Source organism: Miscanthus floridulus, chromosome 13, assembly GCF_019320115.1.
Source record: "Miscanthus floridulus cultivar M001 chromosome 13, ASM1932011v1, whole genome shotgun sequence".
Taxonomy (NCBI): Eukaryota; Viridiplantae; Streptophyta; class Magnoliopsida; order Poales; family Poaceae; genus Miscanthus; species Miscanthus floridulus.
The window spans coordinates 34,850,514-34,867,447 of NC_089592.1; the positions used below are offsets into that span (position 1 = coordinate 34,850,514).

Here is a 16,934-nt window from a genome sequence, read left to right on the forward strand (position 1 = left end):
TTAGCCTTGCCCGGATGATAATGCACTTCTAAGTCATAATCTTTGATAAGTTCTAACCACCTTCTTTGCCTCATATTCAATTCTGACTGAGTGAAGATGTATTTCAAACTTTTGTGATCCGTATAGATATGACAGATGTTGCCCAATAAGTAATGTCGCCAAACCTTGAGCGCATGAACAACAGCGGCTAATTCAAGGTCATGGGTGGGATAATGTTCTTCATGCTTCTTGAGTTATCTGGAAGCGTACGCTATGACTCTGCCTTCTTGCATAAGAACACAGCCAATACCAATTCTAGATGCATCACAATAGATATCAAATGGCCTCTCAATATCAGGTTGTGCTAATACTGGTGCAGTTGTTAGCAATTTCTTCAATGTCTAAAAGGCCTTCTCACATTCTGTTGACCATACAAACTTAGTTTGATTTTTTAGCAGTCCAGTAATTGGCTTCGCAATTCTAGAGAAGTCAGGGATGAACCGACAATAATACCCTGCCAACCCCAGAAAACTATGAACTTGATGAACAGTTGTAGGTGCTTTCCAGTTAAGGACTTCTTCTACCTTGCTCGGATCAATAGCTATACCTTCAATAGATAGCACATGACCCAGAAATTGTACTTCCTCCAACCAAAATGCACATTTACTAAATTTGGCATATAGTTGGTGATCTCTTAATCTTTGTAGAACAATGCGGAGATGTTCCGCATGTTCTTATTTGCTCTTAGAATAGATAAGAATGTCATCAATAAACACCACAACGAACTTATCCAACTCGGGCATGAAAACTGAGTTCATCAGGTACATAAAATAAGCCGGGGCATTGGTCAGCCCAAAAGACATGACTAGATACTCATATAGACCATATCGGGTAGTGAACGCTGTCTTCGGCACATATCTTCTCGTCTGATCTTAATCTGGTGATAGCCTGATCTCAAGTCTATCTTCGAGAACACCTTAGCCCCCGCAAGTTGGTCAAAAAGCAAATCAATTCGGGGTAAGGGGTATTTGTTCTTTATGGTGACTTCATTTAACGGCCGATAGTCAACACATAACCTTAAGGTTTGGTCCTTCTTCACGAAGATAGCAGGGCATCCCCAAGGTGATGAACTGGGTTGAATGAAACCCTTGTCTAACAACTCTTGTAGTTGCATTTTCAATTCTGCTAGTTCTTTGGGTGGCATCCTATATGCTCTTCTGGACACTGGTGCTGTTCCTGGTTTTAGATCAATTCTGAACTCTACATCTCGGTCTGGTGGCAGACCAGGCAGATCATCGGGAAAGACATCTGTAAACTCACATACCACTGAAATTTTCTCGGCTTCTTCAATAATAGTTGCACAGACTATTTCCACTATACTCTTAGGAAAGGGAAGTTGGATGAGAAGTTGGGTTTTGCTGTCAGGTGCATTTACCCTTATAGTTCTACGCAGGACATCTATGATAGCCCCATGTTGAGTTAACCAGTTCATACCAAGGATCACATCTATATCTTGATCCTTTAATATCAGCATATTGGTAGGGAACTCATAACCTCCCAATTCAATAGGTACATGTTGAACTACCTCCCTTGTATAGATTCGTCCCCCGGGCGACTGTATATGATATGGTTCTTTTGTTTCCCCAATAGCTATCCTATGCTTCACAACAAATGTACGATTGATGAATGTATGGGATGCACCAGAATCAAATAAGGTAATTGCAGGATGCTTAGCAATGGGAAACATACCCATCATTACTAGTTCTCCTTCTGGAATAGATTCCACCTGAGTATAGAAGACCCTTCTAGTTTTCTTCTCAGCCTGACCCTTCTGACTATTCTGAGCATTGCCCTTGTACTGATTCTGAGCTTGAGTAAACGGGGCTTTGGGTGCATCAGGATTGTTCTTCCTGGGATACGAACATTCTCAGAAAAAGTGTCCAGATTTACCACAATTATAGCATGGATAATTGTGATTCTGGGGAGTAGCATTATGGTTTGCATTATTTGTATTATTTTGCTGCTGCGGTGCTTGATGAGGGTAAGGCGTATTCGTTGCAGGGCGAATAAAGATTTGCTGCCTGCCTTGGCCTTGTTGTGGGCGGAATGGTGCACGGCTATGATTCTGAGGATGGTAGACTATCTTTTGATGCTTTCCACTCGACGATCTAAAAGCAGATATTTTCTTTTTCTTCGCCTCCTTATGTCGGTGGTAATTCTCCTCCGAAGCGATAGCAATATTGATTGTCTCATGATAAGTTACATTACCACAAGTTGCCATCATGGTCTGAAGTTTAGTGTTCAGGCCTCTAAGAAAATGATTCTTCTTCTTCCTGTCAGTATTCACATAGTCTATAGCATACTACGACAGGTGATTGAAACACCCAACATAATGCATCACCGGGTTCTCCCCTTGCTTAAGAGCCAAGAACTCTTCTAACTTCATGGTCATCACACCATCTAGAATATAGTGTGCCCTAAAGGCATCCTTGAACTCCCTCCAGGTGATTTGGTGACCAGCGGGCTGTACTGCTACCAAATTTGCCCACCAGGCACCAGCAGCTCCTCAGAGTTGCTGTGCCGCAAACCTTGGTTTCTGAATCTCGGTACAGTGAATCAGCTCAAACTTTTGCTCTATTGTCCTCAACCAATCGTTAGCTTCTAAAGGCTCTTCTGCCTTAGAGAACACAGGCGGATGAGTGTCAGTAAAATCAACATAGGTTGACTCATCATTTCCATTATTACGACGGCCATGATTAGGGTATGGTGCCTATTGGTTCTGCGCCAATTTCCTTAACAACCTAGCATTCTCTGCCGTTGCATTAACGAGTGCGGCTATGGCATCTGCCATAGTCGAAGGCATTGGTGGAGGATTTGGGCACTCATCATCATCATGCAAGCCACTAGCACCAGTTCGGGTGATAGGACGAGGCATCTATTAGAGAAATATGTTTACTTACATTATTCTTTATTGAAAGCATTTAAAAGGTTTCATGCTACAAAGGGTTACTTATTTAAATTACATGTCTTGTATCCCACAAGACAACCCTGGTTTTTCTAGGAAAGCAGTAAAGGAACTATTACTACTCTGAGCTCTCAGTCATCAGCATCCGTGCCCATACCGGACGAAACCTCATCTTCATCTAAGAAGTACACTAACTCCTCAGGATCCTCCTCTTCATTCTCGACTTCTCCTGGATCTACAATCATTTCTTCATCTGTAACTTCACCATCCCCATGAGGAGGATGAAGTTGAGCGTACAGCAGGTGGACATTCTCATGAAGAATGGCATTGTCCATCTCCAGGTCTTCTACGTAGAACTCCAACTCATGGACGTGTTCATTGGCCGCATCCTCTTGTGTCTAGGCTTCATTCCGCAGCTCCATGGTCATGGTGATGCCCCTTTGCATTTCCGCTAGCTCTTCTTGATCTTTGGCATGAGCTCGACGAAGAGTGTTGAGCTCCTTGGTAAGGTTCTTGATGTTGGCGGGGTTGCTTGAAGATCCTTCATCTCCTAGCTTCTTGGAACTTCCTTCACCAAGCTCATGGTTTCTTGGTGCCAACTGGTGACGAGGGACTCCGTGAGGTCCCATGGACTTACGTGCGGTTACCTTGGTCTTTGCCATAGCCTGTAGAATTTAGGGTAGGACTATAAGAATAGCCTGAGGATAATGGAGGTTAGCAAGAATGGGATTGACATTACTTACCCAACCACTTCTTAAGGGGAATATTATGCAAAGTGTTCAAGCATGATGCATGAATCGATCTTACGAATCTAGGTACAAGAGATTTATATAATCCTAAGTACTAGATTTTTAATATATAGGACAAACCTAATCATATTATCCACCACAAACTTTCAAATAAGACAGGATTGAGGCTAGATCAAAGGTAAGAAGAAAGAAATTTGAACTTTAAAATATCAAGTTTACTTTCTTTGATCCAAATCAATTTGAAGGTTTTCCAAAGTAACCTACAGTGATCTTAGATGGGAACTGCTCTGATACCAGCTGTGGTAGAACCTCCTAAGAAATCAGGCCCACGTGTACCTATCATTGTCTTACCAGACCTCAGATAGCGTTCACGAGTTCCCAACAACTCAACAGGTCTGTCGGGTGTCCTCGGGAAACCCGAATCATCCACGATTCTCTTTTCAAATAGGATCCCAATCACAGACATTGTAGATTACAATAGTTTATTCAAATATATACATCAGAGTAAAAGATAGCGGAAGTCTTAAGGTAACATAGTTTACAAACCAGTTGTTTTCAAACTTACAATATCATAAGTGTCATACAACCATAGTAGCGGGATAATATTACATTAACTTTATTTATCATACAAACTAGTACCTTGTCCAAAGGCCATTCATCATTTCTTATCGTCATTGACTTCAAACACAGACATGCAGCAGGGACCAAAACAAGCCTGCGCATGCGACTCACCTACAACAAGGGTTAACAAACCTTGAGTACAAAGGTACTCAACAAGACTAACCCGACGTAACAGGGGTGGAAGACTTTTAGAGATGCAGGGGTTGAGGCAAGATGAGAATATAGCAAGATTCAAAGTTCTTTGCCAAAAGCTTACTATTCTTATCATATTTTCAAGTTTTACCCCTAAGTTCTTTTAGTTCATTATCTCAACTAAATGTACATTTCCCATATTCCATCCCTTCTCATTCCATTCTTTTCTCATATTTTAGTAATTCACCAGTCCTGCATTGCTTCTGTAATGAATCGAGTCTCCATATCCGTGGAGCACCAGCAATTCGAATTGATTCAGGTCCCAGCTGGGGATTCCTTATCACACGACATATGTAGATCTGAATCTTGCATATATCAACCTCGCTACCGGATCCTCCTATACTAAGCCGTCTCCACGCCACCCGAGAGCACAACACACCTCAAATCCGGCCACATTCTAGCCATGAGGGTACACGCTACTCCCGCCATCTCTCCACTCCCAGTACATGGGCATTCGTCTTAGTATCGGATTAGCCGAAGTAGGCTTACCAGAGTATGTGACTAGTACTACAAAGTGTCTCATTCAGAAGATCCACAATGAGTGGCCTTTAAGCGACTTAGTCGGCAACATTACCTAACATTCAAGATAAGTTACCCGACTAGTCTCTAGTTCATTCTATCTTCTTTCTTTCTTTGGCTAGTATGCCATCTTTGATTGTATCGAAACTTTTACTTTGAAAGCCTACCATAAAGCATACTAAGCATTCTACGCCTTTGTAAAAGAAAACATCTTCAAGGATGGTAAACAATTAACAAGGTAGGCAATGCATCAAGTAGGTAACATTTGAATTAATCAACTTAATGCAATAAGTAACATAAGTGATAAACTTTTCAAAGTAAACAAGGTAAGGGTTTAATGCATAAAGCGGGGCTTGCCTTCGTTGACGATCTCAGGTTCCGGATCAGTACCACAATTATCGAATCCCATGACAACCGGGGAATCTTCCAGAACTTGCTCAACTAGAATCGTTTCACTCTCGGATTCTACACAAAATGATAACATATGCTTTAACATGATGATAATGTAAACATGATGCTTCCACGGTACATGAAATGTAAAAAACACCCCGAATACGATTTTCCTTCACGGTACAGTTGCAAGCCAACAAAACCAACTTGCAATCCTACCGTCAAGAACCACACATGTGACTTGACCAAATGAATCTTGAAACCCTACTAGTCACAAAACATGACCAAAACAAGATTCAACACTAATCAAACACTTAGGGTTTGCTTTTATTTATTTTTGAATTAATGTGGAAATAAGCCCAAAAATGAACTTGTTCCAAATGACCTCAAAATTTTATGTAAGCTTCCTCATGACAAATTAGTGTACTAAAACAAATTTCATAATTTTTTGGAATTAGACAGTGGCCTACAAAAATCATGGAAATTGCATTTATTAATTAATGGACTGAATATTTGAACATTACAAATTTATTCAAATTTCAAGTTTCATATTTTTAAACCATAATAGAGCATGTACAGAAGCTACACACAAAATTTTAGAATTTTTGGAGCTATGATTATTTTCCTACAAATTTCCAAAGATTTAGCACTATTCAAAATCAGAAAATAACAAAACTCACTATTCTCTCTCTTGCTCTCACTGACAGCCGGCCCCCACCTGTCATCCCCAACCTCGGGCATTGACCGTGGCTCCGACGGCGCTGACTGGCGCTAACTCGCCATCGGTGAGCCCAACAGCGACGACCAAAGCACTAACATATTCACAAGAGCTAGGCGCATCGATCAGAGGTACTTTGGAGGTTGATCACGACATGGAACAAGGCTGACACCGGCCATGGCGGACGCGGTGGCACGGCAACGTTACGCCGGTGAAACAAGGCCGGTAACAGTGAAACAGAGAGTTTAGGAAGCATCAGTGGCTCACCCCGATCGTGTTGAAGCAACAAGCGAGATCGGAGAAGCTATGGTGACGCGTTTCGACGGTGACCGGGATCACGGCGGAGCGGACCTCGTCGACGACAGCGTTCCGGCGACTACAGTGGGCAAAATGAGCAGGTAAGAGTGGTATGAGCACTACAGCATCGAGACAAAGCCAAAGAGTCAACAAGCAAGGGCAATGGCTCACCGGATGAGGCTGGCCACGGTGAATCAGAGTTTCCGTTGAGGTCGCTGGCCGCGAGGAAGATGAACGTGGACAGCGAGCTCTCGGCGAAGTCAGGCGACAGCAACAGCTCAGTCGGATGCGCAAGGAGCGGGCGGAACTAGAACATGGCTTTTCCTGGGCTATCTTGCGCTGAGGAGGCGAGGGAAGCTCACCGGAGTCGAGACGGCGGCGTCGGGAAAACAGAGGGAAGGAAGAAAAGTGAACGGCGTCGTCTGGGTCTTATAGCTCGGCCAGGAGCACGTGGACTCGACATGCAAAGTGCTCCCCATGCCAGCGCGAAGCCAAGGGCGGTCGCAGGCGCGCCTGGAAGGCCGGAGAAAGGACGCCGGCGGTGAGGCGGTGGCGTCCTATGGTTATCTGATTTTTGAAATAATTACAGTTTTGCCACTGAGTCCATTTTGCAAATTACTCAAAATTTTTCTAAAGAAGTTGAAAATCTCCAAAAATGAAAGTTGCTCAAATTTTCAAACTCTACAACTTTGCTTGAAGGAATATTTTCAAATTCTGCCTCCATTTTGAAATTTGAATTTGGGGTGCATTTGAGCATTTGAATCATTTCAAAATTACTCCAAATTTTATATGTAAACTTGAAAAACTTTGAATACCAAAGTTGATCCTTATAAAATATACTTCAACTTTTCTTTTTACCTCAACCCCAAATTCCAAAAGGATTTTGAATTAGACAAAAGGGGCAAAAAGTACTTTTGTGATTTGAATTTGAATTCAAATTTGATTTGTTTTCCTTTTGCTTTAACTTTGATTTTTGACCAGTAACATGGCCCATTAGGGTTATTTGAGTCAAATGACACATGGCCTCACATGATCACATGAAATTTGACCCTTGTGGTCATGATCTTTATTTAGGGTTTTGAACCACATCACACATAAAATAACAACTTACTAAATAAAGCTTATTTAGTGAATGCATTCAAAATTTTCTACTTTATGAATGCTTTGCAATGCATATGATGACATGTCAAGTTTTAGTGCAAGGTTAAAACACTAGAGGTGTTATAGTATTACTGTGCGCAGAGATAGCCGTTGGACGCGAATGGCTAAACAATTTGAAAGGGACACATGGCGGTTAGGCTACGACCGGACGAAGCGATCGGACGCATTTGGTCACCACACCGGACACGTCCGGTCGTCCCGCAGTCAGCCCAATAATTGAGCCAACGGCTCTATTATTTGGGGGTGTCTAGAAATATCATTTGGCCATCTCAAGCTCAAGCTCTTGGCCATTTGCATTGACATAGCAACCTTGTGAGCTGAGCCAAAGCCCTCTCACTCATCTCCATCATTGATTTATCATCTTTTTGAGATTGGGAAAGAATCCAAGTGCATTGCTTGAGTGATTGCATCTAGAGGCACTTGGTGTTCATGTTTCGCTGTGGGATTTGCTTGTTACTCTTGGCGGTTGCCGCCACCTAGACGGCTTGGTGCAGCGAGGATCATCGAGTGGAGATTGGTGATTGTCTCCAGCTCTGATCGTGGTGATTGTGAGGGGTTCTGGACCTTTCCCTGGCGGAGAGCCAAAAGGTACTCTAGTAAATTGCTCGTGGCTTGTGTGATCCTCATCTTGTGTTGGTTGTGCGGCACCCTATTGAGGGTTTAGCGTGTGATGCCAATTAGCGCGTGAACCTCCAAGTGAGTGAATCGCCACAACGGGGACTAGCTTGTCGGCAAGCAAGTGAACCTCGGTAAAAAATTATTGTGGTATCATTTGATTTCAAGGTGATTGGTCTTCATTTGTAGTCATTCTTGTGATTGATTGGTTCATTTCTTGACTTGGTGGTTGAAAGGTCCTAATGGCTAGAGGGGGGGTGAATAGCCTATTACAATTTCTACAACAACACTTAACAAACCGGTTAGACAATTATGAAGTGAAGCAAGTATTGCGCTAGCCTACTAAAAATGTAAGCCACCTACCACAATTCTAGTTTGTATAGTTTCTATCCACACAATGGCTATGGCACTACACTAAGTTAGGGTGCTCTCAAAAGCTAACTAAAGAGCCACACTAACCAAACTAACAAGTTCTCACAGCTAGCTACACTAAAGAGCTTGACAATTAGTTTGCGGTAATGTAAAGAGAGAGAGCAAGATAGTTATATCACCGTGTCGAGGAGTGAACCAATCAATCACAAGGATGAATACCACTGAAGACAATTCACCTCAGAATCAAATGATGACACAATGATTTTTTACCAAGGTTCACTTGCTTGTCAGCAAGCTAGTCCTCGTTGTGGCGATTCACTCACTTAGAGGTTCATGCACTAATTGGCATCACACGCCAAACCCTCAATAGGGTGCCGCACAACCAACACAAGATGAGGATCACACAAGCCATGACCAATCCACTAGAGTACCTTTTGGCTCTCCACCGAGGAAAGGTCAAGAACCCCTCACAATCACCACGATCGGAGCCGAAGACAATCACCACCCTCCGCTCGACGATCCTCGCTGCTCCAAGCTGTCTAGGTGGCAGCAACCACCAAGAGTAACAAGCGAATACTGCAGCGAAACACGAACACCAAGTGCCTCTAGATGCAAACACTCAAGCAATACATTTGGATTCTCTCTCAATCTCACAAAGATGATGAATCAATGATGGAGATGAGTGGGAGAGCTTTGGCTAAGCTCACAAGGTTGCTATATCAATGCAAATGGCCAAGAGAGTGAGCTTGAGCCGGCCATGGGGCTTAAATAGGGAGCCCCCACCAATAGAGTTATTGGGCTCCTCACTGCACTAAACATGGGGCGACCGAACGTGCAGGTCAGATCGACCGAACGCTGGACCCCAGCATTCGGTCGCGCGATGTGTGCCACGTGTCCCTGCTTCAAACGCTGATCGCCTGATCTCAACGGTCATTAGTATATTTAAGTTGTGACCGAACGTGCTGCTCAAAGTGACTGGACACAGCAACACCAGCGTCCGGGAGTTTCCAGTAAGGTACCAGAAGCAAAAAATCACGACCAGACGCGTCCGGTCATGCTCGACCGGACACATCCAACATCTAGTAACTCAACATCATCGTACATCATACTAACCGAACTCAGGCCCTGAGCGTCCGGTCATCTCACAAAAAACACACGCTCCTGCTACCACTGTCCGGACGTGCCGATTCTACCAAGACTAGCGTCTAGTCACTTACAGAGACCTCCGTCTTTTCTGTATAGAGCGCTGGTGGCATCGACGGAGTGTCCGCCCGTAGAGTGCAGACAGTCACACGGTGACTCCCCTGTGTGCTGCCATGTCAGCAGGACTAGGTGCACCCCTCCAGCGTTCGGTCACTAAGTGACCCAGCGTTCGGTTAGAGACCGACGCCAGTGACTTTGCAGCTTCTACTGACCGGACGTGTCGGTCCAACGGAGACCAGCGTCCAATCACTTACGGTGACCTCCGTCTTTTCTATCTAGGGCACGGGTGGCACCATCGGACTGTCCGCACTCTACGGGTGGACACTCCGCCAGAGAAGGTCCTAACCCTTGCTCAAATGTACCAACCACCAAGTGTATCACCTTATGCACATGTGTTAGCATATTTTCACAAACATTTTCAAGGGTGCTAGCACTCCACTAGATCCTAAATGCATATGCAATGAGTTAGAGCATCTAGTGGCACTTTGATAACCGCATTTCGATATGAGTTTCACCCCTCTTAATAGTATGGCTATCGAACCTAAATGTGATCACACTCTCTAAGTGTTTTGATCACTAAAACAAAATAGCTCCTACCATTTATACCTTTGCCTTGAGCCTTTTGTTTTTCTCTTTCTTCTTTTCAAGTCCAAGCGCTTGATCATCACCATGGCATCACCATCATCATGACATGATCTTCATTTGCTTCACCATTTGGAATGTGCTACCTATCTCATGATCACTTGATAAACTAGGTTAGCACTTAGGGTTTCATCAATTCACCAAAACCAAACTAGAGCTTTCAGCGATATAACCATCTTTCTCTCTCTCTTTACATTACCGCAAACTAGTTGTCAAGCTCTTTAGTGTAGCTAGTCGTGAGAGCTTGTTAGTTTGGTTAGTGTGGCTCTTTAGTTAGCCTTTGAGAGCACTGCGCACGACGAGGCAGTGAAGTGGCTGCGGCTCTGAGGCTTGGGATGGATGGGCCACGGTGCGGGCGCGCGATATTTATGGCCCGGGGAGCCTTGGGATGCATGGCATGGCGGCGAGGCGTGGACGGCTCGGACTCCTTGGCGTGGCGATGGTAAGAGTCCGGCGCGAACGGGAGGTAGGAGATGACCAGTGGGGTCCCGCCTGTCAGCGACTGCGCACAGGAGAGAGGGGAGGCTTGCGCGATGAGGGTTAGCTGGGCCAAGCGGTGGAGTGGGCCAGTGAGGGGAGGCACGGCGCTAGGCCGGTGGGAATGGAGCAGCGAGCTGAAATAAAACAGGTGGCCCGCGGAGAAGTGGGCCGCGCAAGAAAAAGGAAAAGGTCAAGCGGGGTTAGGTCGGCCTGCTAGCGCGAAGAGGGAAACTAGGCCAGGCACGGTAGAAGAGAGGGAAGTGAGGAGCAGGCCGAGTGGGCCAGAAATGAGAGGGAGAATTTTTCGTTTTCTTTCTTTTTTGGAATTCTATTTTCAAAAACATTTTAAATAAATTTGAATTTGGACCAAACCACTCGTCACAATTAACAAAATGCAATGTCATGAATGCACAAAAATATTGCTAAGCCTTATGTTAAATTTTAATTTAATAAAAAATATTATTTACCTATGTTTTTATGAGCACAAAAATACCAAATTAAATCTTTTTAACCCTATTTCAAAAAGAGCAATTTTTAGGGTGTTATAATTTCTAAGCTAAACAAGAGAACTTCATATTCTGCTGGATTGTTAGTGCAAATATAGTTTAATCCGCTTGATGTCTCAAACAACACCATTGTGATAAAAATAATGATTATGTCAATACCTTGGTTTTCTTTGCAAGCTGATTAATTGAAGGGAAAATTAGATATGTATCATTGAAAGATCTGAAGTTTAGAAAAATAGCATTGTTGGGTGAAACAATCACACATATACCAAGTTTGAACACAAGTGTAAAGTTGTATTTATTTCCTCCTTGTACAGTACATGCTAGAGGGGGTATTTATAGAGGTCCTAGTCTTCATAAGTTGTATACAAATAACCATTTTACCCCTCTTTCTAATCAATACAACTCCTTTAAACTACATGAGCGAAGTTGTCTTTTCATCTTCGAGAGTTCAATCTTCATGCCCTTTTGTTAATCTTCGAAGTCACTTTCTTCAAAGTTGTCTTCGCGCCCTTGAACTTGAATGTTCTTGTCGTGAATCTTTTAGACTTCGCAAGTTGCGTGAAGTCTTCATTCTTCACATTGCTACCATTCATTCGACGAGGCCTAATGGCGATTTGATTCACAAGATGAAGTCTGATACTTTTGACAAAGCCTGGTACTTTCGACGAAGCCAACTTTCGACGAAGCCTGATACTTTCGACGAAGCCAACTTTCGACGAAGCCTGATTATTTTGACGAAACGAAGACTAAACCGTTATGCGATTCAGGACTGCGTTCTGCGAGGTCAAGTTCCCAACAAGCATTGAAAGATTCAACTTTAGAAAAATAGCATTGAAAGGTCACTCTGTTGCAACTTCTACCATTTGTGTTAAGGTCGCTCTGTTGCAAACTTCTACCATTTCTATTAGGGCAACCCCAGTGCATAGTTTCTATATGCAGTTTTTATGTGTAATAAATTCTATTTTAGACCTAAACCTTCCAATCATAGTATCTATAGTAGTTTTTAAGTATGAAAAAATTAGTGACTCCTCATACATGCTTCACCAATAAAGCTTGATCAGTTGTAGCAAGAATGTATGTACCAATACTGCCCACGTTACCTTAGGAATTATGACGTTGGCTAACGATAAGTACTTGTCTAACAGATATAAAGTAGCATTGAAAACAAATTAAAGATCAAATGGAAACCAAAGACAGCAAAGAAACCAAGCTAGCCAAGAACATGCCCCGTTGAGGAGCTACAGGTAGTAGGCGAAGTTTCTTAGACGCATCTCAATATTTAATGAACCTTTACTTAGACTTTATAAAATCAATTTTCTTTGTTTTAGGAACCACGTTAGTTTAGACAATATGTAAAAACAAGATCACTAGGGAAGCAATCTTTTAAGAAAGCTCTGGTTGAGACTGTTGTCACACATAGGACTTAGAGTAACTTTAAGAGACTCTTCATAACCTTCGGAATTTATAGAAATAGATATTTTGATGAAAAAAAATACCCTTCAACAGACTTTTTAATTGAATCTTCAAATATAGATCTTCTATTTCAGATATCTCGCTAGCCAAAGATGGAGAGTGATGATAGCTCTGCAGAGTGCATGATATTGAAACATTGCTGACAGGTACAAATATACAGACTGATGGTCAACTCCGTTGGATTGAGAAAAACGGTTCTCTTTCCCTAAAAACTACTATCATATAGAGAAACGGGGTGGAAAAAAAAACTGAGCAGATCCCCTTTCCTTATATCTTTTTTCTCAAAAAATCTCTCAAATAGAGGGGAACAAGCAGGTTTTTTTCTCCATCCTCTTTTATCCCTCAATCACTAGAACTAGAGCACAATTTTCCTATACTCCAAAAGTCTGTTTTCTCAATTCCCTAAAACTGCATATAGAGAATTGGGTATCCTCAATCTGGTTGAAATGCTCTTATAACTAGAGCGGGCACCGGCCGCTAGCAGGTGGGACCTCTACTAGTGGTGCTGGCCAATATGTATTGTCGAATATACAGAGTGTTGCAACACACAATTTAGACCTGCTTAGCGATTTTAGCACATGAACAACAACCACATTGCGCCGAAATTAGTTCAAAAGTAGCTTTCGTTCACCAAAACTCCAAAAGCAAGTTTGGTTCCCAATGAACTAGTTCAAGAGTAGCTTCTTTCACCAAACGCTACTATGCGGTAACAATCAGGTGCGACTTAAATCATCACAAGCCACGGAAGCACAACCCCATGACCAGTCCTGCCCATGACTCTGCATTCCTCGGATGAAGCAAACTCATGACGAGCAACTTCAGTTAGTAGAGATGGTCACAAATTGCGCTTGGTGTAGAGAACCCATGCATGTGCAACAGCTTCGCAATCTACATGTCAGCAGAGGCATTCCAACAGGGCTGCAGTGTGTCTGTTCTTGCAATTCAATTAGTGAAGCACTTCCATCCATGATTCCATCTAGCAGGAGTTAAAATTTTTCCAAGGCTGAGGTACAGGAAGTGACAATGGACGACATTATCTTTCTCTGCAGATCTTTGTAGTCCAATGATAGCTTCACATCCCAACTGGCGCTCTCCCTGCAGGGAATCAGATGAACTAGAGTGGGTAAGTGATGCTGGTGCATGCAATCAGGACAAAATGGATTTGAGCATGAAGCAGCACCGGTTGGAATCATCTTGCTCAGGCAATACTTCGAGCATGGGATTGAATATGGACAGGATTGTTTCCAGCACCACCTTGTCGTTTTCCTTTATCTGAAAGTACAATGAAAAGATGGGATTTAGATGAACATCGATCAAATGACGTGGCCCGCACATCATTCATGAAAACATCACAGCATCCTTACATCAGCTTCCGTAGTGGATTCGCCTATATCACAACCTAGAGCAGCACGGAGATGGGATAGCAAGGGCTGAGGCAGGCCATACGTGGGAAATCCTCCAGATCTGGACAGCCATGTCCCACGAACCATTTGAGTAGTTTGGCTTGTAGTCACAGACTGAGCTGTGCCGTCCTCATCATCCGCAGATGTGTCAAGATCTGCACATAATCATGCATCTGTAATATGATTTTTGTCTAGATTTTACTTGCTTGCATAGAGAAATAAAGGATGCACAAAATCTATTGATCACAAACGGGGAGCCTGCTATTCATGGAAACTGTGCCTAGTCCCTAAGCAATTGAAATGGCTATGCTGGTTGGACAGAAATCAAGATAGCCAAACTAAACTATTGTAACAGGTAAATTAGGCATTAGAGATCTAGGCCAACCAACATTTCATTGGCAAGACAGCAGAATTTAGCACTCTACATGCAGATCTACATGCAGCTAGGAATACAACTACCCGTAACAGATTACCTAAAGGTGTAACATCATAAGGGTTATCGCCTCTTGGTAGGAAACCATAGAATGTAACGAGATGTGACCCTGGATGTTTCCCATAACTGAGAAAGCATTGCTCCCCTGCATCACAGGGTCGAGACAAAGGAAACTTCAATGATTTTGTAGCTTCATCTACTCGACCATAGTTCAAAATATGAGGGGACACCTTGAGAAAATATGAAAAAGAGAACATGAGAAACAAATCTGAAGACTAATAAAAGAAAACTTCCAGGGACAGAACTACAAACCGAGTGATTAAGAAGTCCTGCAACAGGAATCAAGCAAGTTGATAATTTCGCACTACTTAGAACAATCATCATACTGTTGGAATACCATAGTTCACATGCCCACAGAAAATTATCCCATGCGCACACATCCTTCCGGAATATCTCAGGAAAATCTGTGCATAGTAAGGGAAATAATTCATCATACTGCTGGCGCAAGTGCTGCAATAAAGAACCAATTACTGCTTTGTACCAATTGAGCAGTGATTTACAGAACTAAAAGAACAATATTACAAACCACAATGGTATTACCTGCTTAGATTGCATTATCTCATCAAAAAGAAGGGTTCCTTCTAATGCAGCAAGTGTATCGATTCCAAAACTCAAGCCTGGAAGTGCATTTGATGAAATTATTATTTGAACTAGATTAAGGACTTTTCTTACAGGACACAATAAAATTCTTGTACCTGTATTAAAATTTGCCGGGAGTGTATCAAAGTATGGTTTAAACTTTGAAGCTAGATTATAGCGCTCTCTCATGCTCCACAACAATAACATAGTCTCAGAAGTGATATTATTGAAATCTTTTAATGCAAGAAACTGCAAACAATATAGAAAAAATTATTTATAGACAAATCAGAAACCCACATTTTGAGTCAGTCAGTACCGAAAGTATTTCGGTGCTTAAGAAACACAGGGAATTAGATTAGGCCTCCATTAGATTACCAAAGGAGAACATACCACTTCAGATTGACAAAGAAGTTCATCAGATATGATGAGGGACTCTGGAATTTCAAGAGCAATATCCCCCACACCTATACTTTCACAAGCTACCATTCCTCTTCCAGCTCCCTGAAAAACTAAACCTTCGGAAATCAGATAAATCATGTATGCTGATACAAAGAAGTGTCCGTGAAGACAGCACTCAATGATCAATTTTAGTGAAATTAAGTTGGATAAAAAAATTTACTAGAATAGCTAAGCATCCTAGTAATCAGTAAGAGTAAACAAACTTCTTACTAGGTCATTCACTGACATCTACTGACTCGCCATCTATACCACTATCTCATCTATCTTCTGGTTAAAATACATTAACATAGACATTGTCAGTATATCCATTATTAATAGGATGAACATAAAAGCTCAAATGGACATTGTTGATTTGCAAACACATTAAAAGTGTGGAAAGATAAAATGTTAATGAACACCAAATGAATGTAGCATCAAGATTTTCTTTACATGCATGCTCTAACAAAGAATGTAGGAAAGGCTCTAAATTTTCAATGGATGGCATTGGACATATGCTCAAAGCACTCATAATTTATCAGCAAGTTCTATGGAGAGTTACAGGCTATCTGCAATTTAGATTTAACACCAAGATGCTCCCCCCATTTCAGAAGAGAATCTTCAGCATCATGGTTCTGTGTTTGAACAACCATCCAAGCATCGTCTGACTTTCCAACAGATTTGAGCTTAACAACTATCTCATCCTGTAGTATCTGCAGTACTTCCTTGGCAGCTGCATTGGAAGTGAGAAGCAATTTTTTCATTGTTTTGAACAAAAGATTTAGAGATTCAAGTTCATTCCTTGCAGAGAATGGACCGACATTATCTCCTGCAAAATAAAGCTCTAGCTGCAGAAAATTCACACAGATCATCTCGTTAGAATGTAGAGGTGAATAAACTCCAGAGCCAATCAATAATGAGTGACACAGCATGGAATACCTCATCCATGTACACTACCCTAGCAGCTTGAATAATCTGGTCCAGTAATTTGAGGGCATCGGCAGCAGAACATGTAACAGGAACCTGAATTTCACAAGATAGGTTCCTATTTTCCAGCATCCTCTGCATTTAAGAAGAAACAAAAGGAACTTACTGGAACTTTTGAAATTCTCCACAGAAACATGAGACTAGCAAAATTG

At 42.2% G+C, this 16,934-nt stretch overlaps 1 protein-coding gene across 1 annotated transcript in view; it reads right to left on the reverse strand.

Moving 5' to 3' along the window:
• Window positions 1-13,758: 13,758 nt before the first annotated feature.
• The window catches only part of LOC136499721 (uncharacterized), a 40,543-nt gene continuing 37,367 nt past the window's right edge, over window positions 13,759-16,934 (reverse strand). The window contains exons 3-12 of the mRNA XM_066495275.1: window positions 16,735-16,857; window positions 16,358-16,643; window positions 15,751-15,869; window positions 15,477-15,609; window positions 15,322-15,398; window positions 15,034-15,231; window positions 14,762-14,951; window positions 14,250-14,443; window positions 14,066-14,157; window positions 13,759-13,980 (exon numbers count right to left, since the gene is read on the reverse strand). Coding sequence (XP_066351372.1) covers window positions 13,872-13,980; window positions 14,066-14,157; window positions 14,250-14,443; window positions 14,762-14,951; window positions 15,034-15,231; window positions 15,322-15,398; window positions 15,477-15,609; window positions 15,751-15,869; window positions 16,358-16,643; window positions 16,735-16,857 — 1,521 coding nt within the window. The 3' untranslated portion in view covers window positions 13,759-13,871. The remainder of the gene's footprint in view (window positions 13,981-14,065; window positions 14,158-14,249; window positions 14,444-14,761; window positions 14,952-15,033; window positions 15,232-15,321; window positions 15,399-15,476; window positions 15,610-15,750; window positions 15,870-16,357; window positions 16,644-16,734; window positions 16,858-16,934) is intronic.